General features: G+C 36.0%; 1 protein-coding gene across 7 annotated transcripts in view; it reads right to left on the reverse strand.

Annotated features, from left to right (window-relative positions):
- Nucleotides 1–15,425, reverse strand: part of Kansl1l (KAT8 regulatory NSL complex subunit 1 like) — an 84,933-nt gene that overhangs the window by 12,390 nt on the left and 57,118 nt on the right. For all 7 annotated transcript variants that reach the window (XM_051190390.1, XM_051190392.1, XM_051190391.1 and 4 more), the window contains exons 7-8: nucleotides 4,857–5,016; nucleotides 3,092–3,199 (exon numbers count right to left, since the gene is read on the reverse strand). In XM_051190390.1, coding sequence (XP_051046347.1) covers nucleotides 3,092–3,199; nucleotides 4,857–5,016 — 268 coding nt within the window. The remainder of the gene's footprint in view (nucleotides 1–3,091; nucleotides 3,200–4,856; nucleotides 5,017–15,425) is intronic.

A 15,425-nucleotide genomic window follows, 5' to 3' on the forward strand; every position in this document is an offset into this window, starting at 1 on the left:
TATTTTTTAAGCTGGGTGTTGGTAGCTCATGCCCAGTTACTTTGGAGGCAGAGACAGGTGGATATCTGATTTCAAGGCCAGCCTGGTTTGCAGAGCAGCCTAGCTGTACAGAGGAAACCCTGTCTCAAAAAAAAAACAAACAAACAAAAAAACCCAGACACTTTTTTTTAACTTTGTGTATATAACTAATTTCGTCATCACAATTCCAACAAACTGCTTATATTGAGTATGATTTATACAATAACGTTTTTTACATAACTGTAATTGAAAAAGAATACTCTTACATTGTAGTATTCTTTGTTTCCATCCTTAGATGAACCTTTAAGATAGTTTTTAAAATTGCATATTCTAGTGTACACTTAATGAATTAACATAATTTTGTCATGTATGTTATTACTAATCTTACATTATCACAAAAATGCTGAGACATTTCTGAATAAAGACATATCTAAGATTAGATTTTTGAAAAAAATTGGGTTATACACTTTGTAGTCCAGTAAGTATTTTTAGTAGGAACAAAAGTTGTGATTTGTTTTAAAGCCTCCAAATGAGTCTTAGTGCCTCTTAGTGGTGTTACGTGTTACGTGAAATATTCGAGAATACTGTTTTTACTGTATCAATAGGAATTATTTAAAACGTTTCATCTTATCAATAGGCAAAATATTTAAACATCCACAAAGTGTCTAACACACAAGTTTTTGGTAAATGTTAGATTCTCATTTTCATTATAATATAGATTTTCTAGTTTTTTTAAGACACTATTAACATATAGCTCTTTAATCCATCTGAAATATATATAAGAACTCATCCATCTACATTTGTTTTAATATGCTATATGAGGAAGACTATAAGTCATTATTTAATTCCACTGAGTATAAATAAAAGGTGACTAAGAGCACAACCTTTAACCCAGACTGTTCTCTAGGCCTACCTCACCGTGATTTACTTATTCAAGAACAGCAGTACCTGCCTTTTGTAAAGTACCTTCAGATACTGTCCATATATAAGACTACATCAAGCATTGTATGTATGAGTGTTTTGTCTGCATAAATGTATATGTATTGTCTGCATACCTGGTACCTGTGGAGGTCAGAAGAGGCCGTTAAGATTCCTCTGGAACTGGAGTTGCAGATGGTTCTGAGTAACCATGTCGGTGCTGGGAAACGAACTCAGGCATTCTGCAAGACCATGTGCTCCTAACTGCTGAGCCACCTCTCAAGCCTCTTGGCATTGACTTTAATTGACTAATGCCTCCTTACTAAACTATAGGAATACACAGGAAGTCCTTGTTCTGTCTCTAGCCTTTTGTTTTATATTTATTTAGTTCCTTTGAGTTGGTTTTGTTCAGTACCATCAAACTTCATTATAACTATAAAGCATTTTGATACATGACACCTTTCGATATTTGCTATCTGTCAACATTTTCTCTGAGATAAACTTCAGAAGGGTTTTGTTCAAAGAGAATGTTTCAACCACGCATGGTGGCATACACCAAGAACCCCAGGGTTTAAGAGGCTGAGACGGGATCATGTGTTGAAACAGCAAAGCTAGCTCACTGTCCCACTTTGTCCAGGAAGAACCATTGTAGCCCAGGCTTCCCTAATCCTGGGAGTCCTCCTGTCCGCCTCCTAGTGTGGGGATGTAGCAAAAGGGTTCATAATAAATGTAACTTTAGAATGCTCTCTTGCTAAGTGTAGTGGTGCGCTCCTTTAATTGCAATACTTGGGAGGCAGAGGAAGGCAATTCTCTTAAGTTCAAGGCCAGCTTGGTCTAAACTGAGTTTGCTCCAGGACACACAGAGAAAACTTGTCACAGAAAACAACATCCTTTCCTGGTTCTAATTAAAATTCTCTGTATACAACAAGATACAGAAAAGAGACATCTTAAGTTACAGTGTCTTCTAACCAGAGCAGTTTATTCCCTCCACAGAAGAACATCTTTCATGCTATGTCCCTGGAAAACTCTTAAGTTATGAAAGTTTTCTTAATAGAGACATTGCCATCTGTCTTGAATGAAGACTGGGTTCCTTTCTAGCTACTGCTAAAAGTTGGTAGGTCTTTTTGCTTTTTTAAATTGGTATTCTCCCTCTGCCTCCCAGTGCTCTTAACTGAACTCAGGGCCTTTGAACACTGAGCAACACACAGTCCTACTTCTCAGACCTAAAATGGCTGGTTTTTTAATAATGAAAATCATTTAACTTACATTTATTTTGCAGGTATATATTTTTTACCTGGGAATAATCTGTTTGCCTTCTTTTGATACTGAATTGACAGCTTTGCCGAGAATCAGAAATGGTGGGCTTTTTTTTTTTTTTTCATTCCTTTTCAGAGTGCTCATAAACAGGTCATTATAATCTTGAGATTTTATATATAAACATTAATTCATTACTTAAAATTATAGAAGCCAACTACAATTTATTGTGATTTATGTCATGAAATAATATAAATTTTTATTCAGAAAAACTTAAAATACTATATATTATAATGGTTCCCAGGTTTCTTGTTCATATCATGATTATATTCTTTCTCAATATAAACAATAAAATACATGCTATTCTATGATTTTTGACATGTCTCCATATGCAGTTGAGCTTTATTTTTTTCAATACTACCAATTCCTGTAATATTTCCCCCCTTCAGTACTTCTGAGCTATAGAAAGATCACCAAGTCTACTATAACTTGGTATCCTCAATTTTACCATATAATACTATTTTTTACTTGTCAGTACTTCATAACTTTCATTCAGTAGGTATCATACACTGTAACCTAGTATTGTTCCTATGTTCATTCTCTCATTCTTTCATCCATCTATTCATTCTCCCTGTTCCTCTTTTCTTTCCTCACTCTGTCTCCCACTCTCATCCTGTCACCTTCCACCCTGTCCCTCCCCTTCCCATGTCCTAGGACCAAGGCCCCCAAACAATAAGCAATCCACGTGCTTATGTGTGTGTGTGACTTAAGGGAAAAGTATTAAAAATTAAGGATTTGCATTTATTCTTTTGTTAAATTTTATTTACTTAAAATGCAAAAAAAGAAATGTGGGCAATGTAAAAACATGTACAACTGCACGGGATTTGTAAATGTGACGTACCAGGTGGCGGAGCTATGACACAGTCACCTACGAATGGATTTTCAACAAGCTCTCCTTTCACATCAGCCTTCTTAAATAAGGTCTCAAAATGAAGGTGAAGGGGCATCTCTGGAAAAACAAAGAAAAACATTATTTTTGGGAACACTGCTTTCATTAGCCCAATACTAATTTTGTTTTCTTTTAATCAATAGTACGTAAGCTTAAAAAAGTTTACACAGTAAGAAGTTTGTGAAGTACAAGTATCAGAGTACGTTTCCAAGAAGGTTGGTAATAATGTTTAGAAAATTACTAATTTAGTACACTTAATAAACAAGAACCTAGCATATGAACAACCAAGATCTTCCTTTAGTATGTAAAAAGATGAGTCATTATAAATGTAACTTAGATGAGTAGACACAAATGCACCCAAAAGATCTTTACCAAAACATTTAAAATAATGACATATGTATATCTATATATACATACACACACACACACACACACACACACACACACGGTTGTTACACAGGGAATCACTGCTACAAGCAGAATACATGAGACCATAAAGTTACACATTCTTTGACATGAATATTAAGTGGAGCTAACTTTATAAAGACTAAAATTCACAGAGAAGCTGTCTTCCTTAAGGTAGAGGAATTAAGTTGAAAATACTGACATTTTATATTTTAAAAAGAAGCCAAGTTACAAATGTGATTTACGTTTAATTTGTTGTGTTAGAGGGTGGTAGGTTTGTACAAGTGCCACAATGTGGGCATGTGGAAGTCAGAGACACCTAATGGAAGTGGGTTTTCTTCTGCCATGTATGTCCTAGGGATTGAACAGGGTTTTCAGCCTTATGGTAAGTGCCTTTTACCTGGTTATTGAGCCAACCTGCTCAGCCAAACTTCATATTTAGTAAGGATCATAGAATTTGCAGCAAAAACATGAAAGATTAAATGGGAATAAAAATTAAATACTGTGTTTTAAAGTGCTTCTTAAACTTTCCAAGATTTTGTTTGCTAAATATAACCTTGGTTCTCTGAAGACCTATTGCTGTTCTAACAAGAATACCCTGTGTTCTACCACTGTGAGTGATGGAAACCTGGCATAACCAGAGATGGCCCTTGTTCTTCCTATATACCTCCCTAAAGTACCTTGTGGACTTTTAGCAAAGTATTTTATTTATGTTTTGCATTTATATATAGTAATAAAACTGGAATACAAGTACCACGAGGGATTTATAGTATCTGACACAGAGTAAATATTGAGATTTTTGTCAGATGTAAGAAGCTTTAGCTTTTAGATAAAGAAGCTAATCTTACTAGACTAAGACATCTTAGAGTATAGAGGATAAGTTTATGTTGATATAATCCCAGAGGTACAATTTAGAATCAGGTTATCTCAGCCCTCTGAGTTACATCAAGAGAGAAGTAAATTAGTTAATAATAAAGGGTAACAGTTTAGGTGATGGTGGATTACTTCAGCTCCTGGCTCCTTTTCCATTGTTCATTAGCTGAATGGTCTTGGATGCATAACCTCTCCAAGTTTAATATGCTCATGTATAAGATGCAAGGACAGCAGAATGTGCTCTTGTGGGGTTATGAGAATTGGGTAAAAATAGCCAGTGTGCTTAGTACACACAAATAGTTCCTGGGAATACAGTGAGGCCCTGTCTCAGCAATGCCCCCCCAAAACAAAACTCAAACCATTTTTTTAAGAGATCACCTGTACCCAAAAGATTATATTGCATTATAGAAAATACTCAAATTTTCATGAGGTGGCTTACCTGATGGCAATGACAGCACAGGATGAAAAGAGGAATCTAGTTTTGAAACATGTTCTCTTAACAGCTGGGACTTGGAACTCTGTTCCCAGTTATCCCAACTTAAAGGCGATCCCATGTAAGGTATCTGTGTTGCATTTAAAAATTCTTTTGAAGGTAAAGTCTACAAGGAAAAAAGGCAAAGGTTTCACCTTTTGTTTTAAGACTTGATCAAAGACTGTTACATAGTATGTATCTCTGTGACACTAGAACAGACTCCTGGCTTAAGTAAGTCACCTTGATAAAGAATGAAAGAAATTAATGCATTGGCCATGCATCTTGAGAAGTGTGACCAGCCCCTTTGGGTTTTTTTTTTTAAATAAAGAGCAGTATCCATGAAAATAAGTCTTTCTGCCATCATACAAAGACAGAATAATGAGAAAAGAGTCCATAAAATGTATCTCTACTTTGGTCATATTCAAATTTTTTAAACTAAATTCCTCCTATAAAAAGCTTTACACATCTGGGGCTGGAGAGAGCTAAGCAGTTAAAAACACTTTGTACTTTTCCAGAGGATCCAAGTTAGAGTCCCAGTGCCCTTATCAGGCAGACCACAGACATTCTACAGCTCCAAAGGATCTGACACCCTCTTTTAGCCTCCTCAGTCATCTGCATATACACTGCACACATTTTTTGCCAAGTTTTTTCAGTTAATTTTTATTGTTTCCATTATAAAAGATTAATTTTTATTTATTTAATTTTTTATTATTATTTTGTGTGTGTGTGTGTGTTTTGCTTGCATGTGAGTGTGGTGCCCATGAAGACCAGAAGAGGGTTAGGGATATCCCAAACTGCACTTTTGTGGAATTGTGTACTACCATGTTTGTGCAGGGAATGGAACTCATGTCCTCTTCAAGAACAAGTGCTCTTAACTGCTGAGTAATCTCCCCAGGCCTACTGAAATGAAATTAACTGTTATGTATTATTAAGTATATCCCCACATCTATTGCCAACTTTCTTATTCCACCAATGTATTTATACTGTCCTTTTATCTTCAGTAGGAGATAGGAATCCAAATATATTGCCCACATATAATACTAATTTGAACTATTGTTAATTATAATTTTTTGATACTTGGTAATACTAACCATACCGAGTGCATTCAGTTTCATTAATAGAAAACTGACCTAAGGAGATAGTCTTGTTTTGCAACTGATTATAATAGGAATGGCATGAATTTATAAATATTTCAAATGATGTGCATGGAGCTGGAGAGATAGCTCAGTAGGTAAAGAAAGTCCTTGCCAAGCAAGGATGCCTGATTATATCCAGCACTCGTGTAAAACTCACTCCAGGTGTGGCACCTGTAATCCAATGCTGAGGAGACAGAAGGATTCTGGAGGCTTAGTGGCCAACCAGTCTAACAAACTGATGAGCTCAAGTTTCAGTAGCCCCTACCTCAAAAGATGAAATAGGACTCCCAAGCTACTGTGGCCTGAAACTGCCATACTAACCCTCTTTTTGTATGAGGGTCACCTATCCTAGATAAGTCAAAGAATGTTCTCCTCACAGCAAATGGAAACCATCACAGAGAACTACAACTGTACCCAGCATACAGATGAACAGAGCTTAGGGAGCTGCTTTATTGTCCAACTCAAGAGTAGTCAGCCTTGAAACTTCATAAACATAACAATGAACTCAGCAGGTTATGTATTTGTGTGTGCACATACACGTGTGTGTTTTTAACAAATGCAATCAAAAGAAAAGGAGGGTATCAACTTGAGAATGGGGAGCATTGGAGAGGTTTGAGCAGTTGGTAAGATCTGTAAAGAGAAGGGAGGAAGTGATATAGAACTATTTAAAAGAGATAAGGTGGGAGAAAGACATTGACTATCAACCTCTCCAGCCATACACATACAGATGCACACACATATATATAAAAGTAAAATTTAGCTGGGCGTTGGTGGTACACGCCTTTCATCCCAGCACTTGGGAGGCTGAGGCAGGTGGATTTCTGTGTGTTCGAGGCCAGGTTGGTCTACAGAGCTAGTTCCAGAGCAGGCTCCAAAGCTACACAGAGAAACCCTGTCATACACAAAAACAAGTTTAAAGATGTTGTAGGAGTGTTTCGGTGAATTGTTTACCAGCATATATTCCCAGTTTTCCAAACTAACCTTTAATATAGTAGTTTCTTTTTCTGAGCGCATTGAAAGCACTACATTTTCCATGGTAAATTGCACTAACATATTTATAAAATAAAGGTCAAGTCAACCTTGGATTGTTTTGAAGAATTTTAGTAGAGGTTCATTAGGTTTACATTTGACTCAGCAATTGGCTTTGTTGACTTCATTTATCTTTGCTTTATATTACACTGATCCCTGCCATAGTTTTTTTTTTAAGATTAATCAAGTACTCTGCTATGTTTTCTCCTCATTAGCATATTCTTTTACTTTTTATTTCTATTGTATATTTGTATACATGTTCAGGTCTGTACGTTTGTGGATAGAGGTGCATTCATTCACATTGTGTTCATGTGAAGAAGCCAGAGGTTATGTCAAGTTGTCTTTTTCTGTTGCTCTCCAATTTATTTTTGAGGAAGTGTCTCATTTAACCTGATGCTGGCCAGCAAAATCAAGCTCCTCTTCTCTCTTCTAGAAGTGTGCGCCACCACACCTGGCTTTAATGTGGATACTAGGGATCTGTACTTGGGTCTTCATGCTTGTACAGCAAGCATCTAAACTGAGTAAGTGAGCCTGTCATTTACTTTTTCATGGTTTCTTATAGAATTTATAATGAAAGCCAACATTATTCTTTCACTTTTCTCATAAAACTCAGTAACATCAAATACGTTAATCCCATTGTTCTCTTTCCTGCTATGTAACATTGGTAGACTCAACAAAATTCTTTATTGACTTTTTCTTTCAATGTCTTAAGGAAACTTTCTGTCTCATTTGTTTTGTTTTTAAAGCAAGTTTTTCATAATGTGACCTTAGTTTGTATTGTAAATAACAAAAATTCCAGAGGTAGCAAAATCTTCAGTGACAAGATTTTGTCTGTTGATGGCCTACTTCTTCATAGAAATATTTTACCTGGAATGTCACATAGCAGGCAGAGTGGTAGCTCTCTGGAATTGACTTATATGGTCACTGGTTTCATTCTTGAGGGTTGTACTCATGACCTAACTACTTCCCAAAGGTAGGTCCTAGCTCTAAATAATCACATAAAAGGTGAAGCTTATATGTATAAGTTTGGGAAAACATTCTATAGAATTCCACAATGGCTCTGCAGGAAATTTTATGTCTTGATCACCTACAAAATGCATTAATTTGATCTCAGAAAGTATTAACTCACTCCGAGCATCAACTCAAAAGTCTAGCATCTCATCATTTATATGTATATATTTATTATTAATATACATCAAGTACTAGTAAAATTCTAAATTCAATTTATCCTTTGGTAAATTCTTTTCCAGTGCTGAACTCAACACACTATACACATAAAAAATGAACAGTAAGAGAGGAATAAGACAGTTATTCTTATTTGCCCTCCCCCAAAAAGAAAACACTTGTGCAGAAACAGTCAGGTTTAAAATATAAGAAACACCCAGAAAGAATTAAAAAGAAAAACAGACAATAGATGTGAGATCTGATAGGAAGTGAGGGGTTGAAGATTTAGCTCAGTGGTAGAGTACTTGCCTAGCAAGCAAGCACAAGACCCTGGGTACGGTGGTCAGCCAGGGTGGGGTAGGGGGTCAACAAATTATAATCCTTTCAAGTATGCATGGAACATTCACATATATAAGTGACTTTGGTTTACTCCCTAGCACTGACTTAGGCTGGTTCACAACCATCTGTAACTTGAGGTTCAGGGATCAGAAACTGACTTTTGACTTCTGCAGGCACTGAATGCACATGGTGCACACACACACACACACACACACACACACACACACACACACTCAAAACACTTGTACACATACAAAAAAAATCTAAAAGGCTTGGCTGATATCATACAGAATGTGTTTTTTAATCACAAGACAAATTTGAGATAATACAGTGATATTTGGAAATTCTAAATCTAGGATCAAAGGGGGGGGCATGAGATATCATAAAATACAAAGAAACTAGATAAAGGGAGGGAATACTTTCTGCTCTTCCAGGAGATCTGATCTTGGTTTGCAGTACCCTTGTCAGATGACTTATAAGCATCTGTAACTCCAGGTCTTGATGAGCTGACACCTCCTTGCTTCCACTGGTTCCTACCTGCTCGAGTACCCCCCACCTACAAGTCTAAAAATCTAAGAGACTTGTTTCTCCATCCTCTTGACTTTGGAATGGCCCTATGCTTTGCCTTTGTCCTACAGAATGCAGTAGAAATGGTTTGTGTCTTCCCTCTTGTCATCTTGGGGGCGTTGTTCTTAGGTGACATGAAAGGAAGCCATTTTTACTCATGGAATATGAGAAATCACAAGGTAAAGGAACTGGAGCAGTCAACAGTCTGTCCTACCTCTCCAAGGTATGAGTGCAGCTAGCTTCCTACAGCATGGCACAACAGTACCACAAGAATGTGCACTGCTCTAATTATACCTCATTGGTAGAGTATTTTCTCGGCATGAGGCAAGCCTTGGTTTCCATTCCAAAAGTGCAACTAGGATTACAGTCCAGTTCCAAAACACATATGTGAAATGACCAAAATGTGTTCTAAGAACACATTCCCTCTCGGAAATGACTTTCATATCTGAGTAAAATTGTGTACCATCCAGATTGACCATAATTACATGAGGCATATTTTTCTCACAGAAGTAGTGTTATGCATGTAGTAAATTGAATTTTCCAACTCATAAACTCTTTGGAATATAGAACTGTTCCAACAAGGCATTCCATAACCAATATTATTTCTCATTATCTAAAGAAGATACTCTTTATGGAATCATGTATATGTGACACACAGATGGTGAAGAGCTGGTTTCCTACTAGTGGCCTACTACTACTTAAATAATACTTAAGTCACACCCCCTCCCCTTTCCTTCATTTAATCAGACACCTCATACCTGGAATTAACCTGTTTCCTCCTCTTTCAACATTATTTGTCAGCTATAGATTATTCTCTCTGCCCTCACAGTACAAGAGATTATCTGAGACATTTGAGATGAAATTTAATTTGTCTATATCTGTGCCTTATTTCTCCAGCAAGAATTTAAATTTAAGTAAAATCATATTACCTTGAACTTTTTCTATTTTTTTAACCTAGGAAAGTTACAAAAGGATGGATTTTTCCCGTTTTTTTAACTTAAGCATTTTATTTTTCTTAAAATATAAAGTGCCCTTTAAGCATATTCATTTCATACATTAAAAAGGAAATGAAAACATTAAAATGAGAAACACTACTTGTACTAATTTGCCAAAAATATTAAGGAATTTTAGTGAATAGATACTGAAAAGAGGTATAGTTCTGGCTATTTTATGTTTTAATAATCAATCTTAATTTTTAACTTTCATGTCATTTTTAAGTGTTAGCTTTACTAGAACTGTTTGTTTTTGTGACTTGGCTTGTGGATTACATGGAAAAAATTCTAAAATGGTTTCTCAGTATTCATAGTCTTCATATGACTAAATTTACTATTTAGGCCAGAATAGCTCCTAGAAGTGCGAATATAATTCTTCAGAGCAACACTATCATTGGTAAACTAGTTAGAAGGTCACCCTCAAATGAAGTAAGTTGGCTACATTTGCATAGAAACAAGGAAATGTGTGTGTGTAACTATAATAATCCAAGTGTGTGTATGTAATTATAATAATCCAGGTGTGTGTGTGTGTGTGTGTGTGTGTGTGTGTGTGTGTGTGTGTGTGTGTGTGTGTGTGTAACTATAATAACCCAGGAAAATGGGATGTCTTCATCAAAGCCCTCCCCAAAGGCTCAGGGAGCCATGCAGAAGAGAAGGCACAAAGATTGTAAGAGCCAGAAGTGATGGATGACTTGAAGGAAATAGTGCCTTCCAGACACAGCAGGACTAATGTATACATGAATTCACAAAGACCATGGCAGCATGCACAAGACCTGCATAGGTTCGTGCCAGCAGGTGCCCTAGCACTGAGATGGGAAGTGAACATAGGGTCCCAACTTTAACCAAGAAGCTATTTGCAAGTGATGGCTGCTGGCAAAGGAAGAAGTGTTACTTGTTATATCAAAGAAACTCCAGAGCAGACCCCATGCCTGGGAGCAATTGGCCAATACAAACTCCATGGTTTCTTTTGGGGTGGATTTTTTTTTTGGGGGGGGGGATCTTATTTTTTATTTGCTTTGATTTTCATTTTTGTGGGTTTTTTTTTTTTTTTTTTTGAAAGACAGAACATAAAGGGAGCTGGAGGTGGTCTGGGAGGAATTGATAGAAGGGAAAAAAAACAATTAAATATATTGTGTGAAAAGGGTGTTTAAAATAAAAAAGAAAATGTTTTTTAAAATGAAAAATCATATGGAGGGCCTGTGGAAATGGATCAGAGGTTAAGAGCACATGCACTGTTCCAGAGGACCAACTATAACAAATGGCTCACAACCACCTGTAACTCCATCTACAGGGTTAACATCCCTTGCCTGCATGCATGTGGACATACATAGACACAGATATATACACACAAGAGAAATTCCCAAGACGATATTGATATGAAAAGAGGCCTAGCAAGGAGCACTAGTAAGACTCCACATGGTTTATCCAATTATTACTATACTTGTTATCAGAAAGACCTTAGGCAAGCGTGTTAAGAATCACTGCTTAGGTAATCTATAGGATCTTAAAAATTAATAGTAAATAAACAGTTTTAAGCCTCTGGATTGGTTGGTTATACCACAGGTAACTAAAACAAGAGGGATGGAGCATTCTGAAAGTGTGTTATGTGACATATATCCATGTCTATGGGAAGGTAAGCAGCATGATGACCTCCCCTGTTTGTACACCTCATAGCTACCACCATGATCAAGATATGAAGGTATAACATATGAAGGTATGACAATACTAAATTGTCCTTTTCTGGCCAACCTGACCACTCTCCCACAATGCACTGAAGTAACAATGTCTCTTACCAAAACACACTTTCCTGGCTTTCCAGCTATCAGACAGCATAATTTTATGAGCCAACTCAAGCTAAATCCTTTATGTTTCTGTCTGGTTTTTCCTCTTTCCTTCTGGTCTATCTCTCTACAGAATTCACAACCTATATAAAAACTACTCAAGTCGCTTTGTATACATAGATATTTATTACTCCTACTTAAACTTATAAGTTGCTGTGCCTCAGGGACAAATATATATACATATATATATATGCGTATATATGTATATATGTATGCATGTATGTATACTTTTAATTATCTTTCTTTGATGACTGATTGCTTTTTTACACATGTTCAACTTTATTAGTGACAGGTACTCAGTTTTATGAAAGCTATTCAAATCTCTTACATTTCTCCTGACAGCAATTTTATTTTGATAAAATGGAACATACTGCTAGCCATTTTAACCATTACATCCTATGATTCTGTGTATATGCCAGTTTTTAATTAGTCTTTCTTCTTGGATTTTTAGCCATATAAAATTAAATATATATTCAATCCATATTCAAAACCTTCTGTTTTATATATAACATATATAATTTAACATGTGCATATAGTCAGGTGTGGTGGCACACACCTTTGATCCCAGTTCTTAGAGAAAGAGGCAGGCAGATCTCTGAGTTCCAAGCCCATCTGGTTTACGTAGTGAGTGTTCCAACACAGCCAGAACAACATAGAGAGCCTGTCACAAAAAACAAACAAACAAAAAAAAACCCATAACCCCTAATATATGCACATATGTATGTATGTGACATATGTATAACAAATGTCTTCACTCAGTGTACATTCTTCTCAGACTTAGTAATGCCTTTGTTAAAAAATATAACATTATCAAAAGTCAAATTAGCAATATTTCCTAATTAGTACTAGTATTTAAGAAAACACCTAGCTAGGGTCATGAAGATAAATTTCCATTTTTTTCTAGAAACTCGTTTTGACATTTAGGCCCACATTCACCTTCAAGATCTACAACGGAGTTTTTACTATCAATCTATTTCCTGCCTGAAAAATTTAGGAGGTCTTAACATCTTTAATATCACTTCATCTCTGCCCTTTTAAGTGAGTTGGCAGTGTTCTTATGCACAGTCCTCAAAATCACAATGAGCACCTACATATCTTAAGGAGATCCACGTCCTCAGACCAAAATGGCCCTCTCCATGTCTATGAGAGGATTGACTTTACTCATCTCTGGGAAAAGTTTTATCCATACCCTTGGTTCACTCCAGGGTGGGTGGGTGGGTGGGTGGGTGGGTGGGTGGGTGGGTGTGTGTGTGTGTGTTATATATTTCCCAAATTGCTAAGTTCCAGTTTGTTTTTATATTACAGTTCCTTACTCAATTACCCCTTTTTTTCTTGTAGTTTACCAGAAGCAGCCAGGAGTAACTAGATCATGTCTCGCCAATTTACTTACAAATTTCTTTTTAATAAATATTCAAATTCACTGCCCCAGCACCTACGTAGAAAGTGGGCCTGACTGTGCATTCCTGCAACCTCAGCTTTGGAGACTGGGGAAAATAAACAGGTCCTAAGAGTTTCCCAGCTAGATAGCCTAGCCAAGAAGGTGACCTTCTAGAATAGTGACAAACATGTCTCAAGGAAATAAGGTAGGTAGCAACAGAAGATGACATTTAATGTATTGTGGCCTCTGCAACCAGGTCTACTCAGATCAATGTCCAAGCAACACACACATACACACACACCTTGCATATTTTTCTAGCAACATTCTAATAATGACAGCACATATTTTCTAAGATGTCAGCAGCCTTATCTGATCCTCTGCACTTTCTCAACTCACAACAATATAGACTTTTTCCCATTATGCAGCTTAACAGTTTTTTTCATTCTTTACCTATTAACCAACTGCAAGGCAACTTTGTGATAGCAGCCTATACTCTTGGGTTTGCCATAAAAAGATGCTATAAATGGAAGGGTTGAAAAATTCTACATTCATTTTTACTAAATATGGTATGCCAGCTTTAGTAGGACAAACTTACAAAGGTTCTAGGAGACAATGCTCTTTGGTTTTTTCCACCTCCTGGGACGTGTATCGTCCTTGATTTATAGTAGCATAACTCTAGTCTGCTTTTATTTCCACAATGCCTTTATTCCATTGTCCTTGTTTTCCAAATTCTACTTCCTTTTCTCTGGATTTAGGGTTCATCATAAGTCCAAAATGACCTTGGTATTAAGTTCCTTAATTAACCATGCAAAGGCCTTATTACTATCACAATTTAGCCTACAGTCACATTCTTAGGAAACAGGTTTCAGTTCATGGACATCTTAGGGATAAAAATGTCAATTTAAGTGTTACTCCTCTCTCTGCTTCCATAGGTATAATAAAAAGTCACCTATACTTCTTCATTTATTCTTATACAGTTAAAATGTGTCGCCCTTCCCCCAGCCTTTTCCAAGATTGTCTTTGGATTCTACAGTATGAATGTGTTTTAGATAATACATAGATAAACAGACAGATGGATGGACAGATAGGTAGGTAGTAGGCTGAACTTTTCCTGCTTTTACATGTTTGATTTGTTGCTTGCCATTAATTTTGGATATTCCTCATTCATTATTAATTCAAATCTTTTTTTTGTCCCATTCTTTTTCTTTCCTTTTGATAGTCCAATCCATATCTGACATACCATCTGAAATTGCCTCAGAATTCTTATATGCTCTATTTCATTTTTTAAATTCCCTTTTCTGTTTGAATTTAAGTTCCTGAAGTTTCAATAGTCTATGCTCTTTATGGTGATCTTTCCTTGGTCATGTCCAGACCACACATGAGCTCACCAATGGCAAGCTTAAGTTGTAGTGCTCTTAATTTGAACATACACGTCTAGTTCCTCTTGGTTTTCCATCTGTTTACATTAAAAATCTATTATGTTTTCTCCTTTATGTATTAAAACTCCTAATATAACATTTTAAATTAAGATTTTTCCACATGACTATCCAACTCCTTTTTTCTTAAGGTTAGGTCTAATAATTGCTTTGTCTCTTGAGTGCGTCTTCTTCCTAAAACTCCTTGCAGAATTTTGTTGAATGCAGAGCATGATATACAGTATAATAAGAGGTAAGTAAACCTGTCTATTACTATGTTATATAAACTAAAAGAAATTGCTGTTGATGTAGGTGCCTGATACTTCAGAATATCATTTTATTAGTATATATTCCTTGTAAAAGTATGAGTTTCATTACATTCTTATGTTTATATGAGATGTTCTTTGATTTATCTATTTCTTTTACCATTTCTTGTTCCTAATCCTCTCCTACAGATCCCCTTTCTTTTTCCAAATAATCATACTTTGTTTTCAAGTTGTCTTTCTTTTTAAATCTAGATTCTATATATGAGAGAAAACACAAGACACTTATCTTTCTGGGCCTGTTTATTTAACACAATATCTAGTTGCATCCATTTTCATGCAAAAGAATAACTTGTTTCTTTGTGACTAAATTGTGTGTGTGTGTGTGTGTGTGTGTGTGTGTGTGTGTGTT

Source organism: Phodopus roborovskii, unplaced genomic scaffold (genome assembly GCF_943737965.1).
Source record: "Phodopus roborovskii unplaced genomic scaffold, PHOROB, whole genome shotgun sequence".
In the NCBI taxonomy this organism is placed as follows: Eukaryota; Metazoa; Chordata; class Mammalia; order Rodentia; family Cricetidae; genus Phodopus; species Phodopus roborovskii.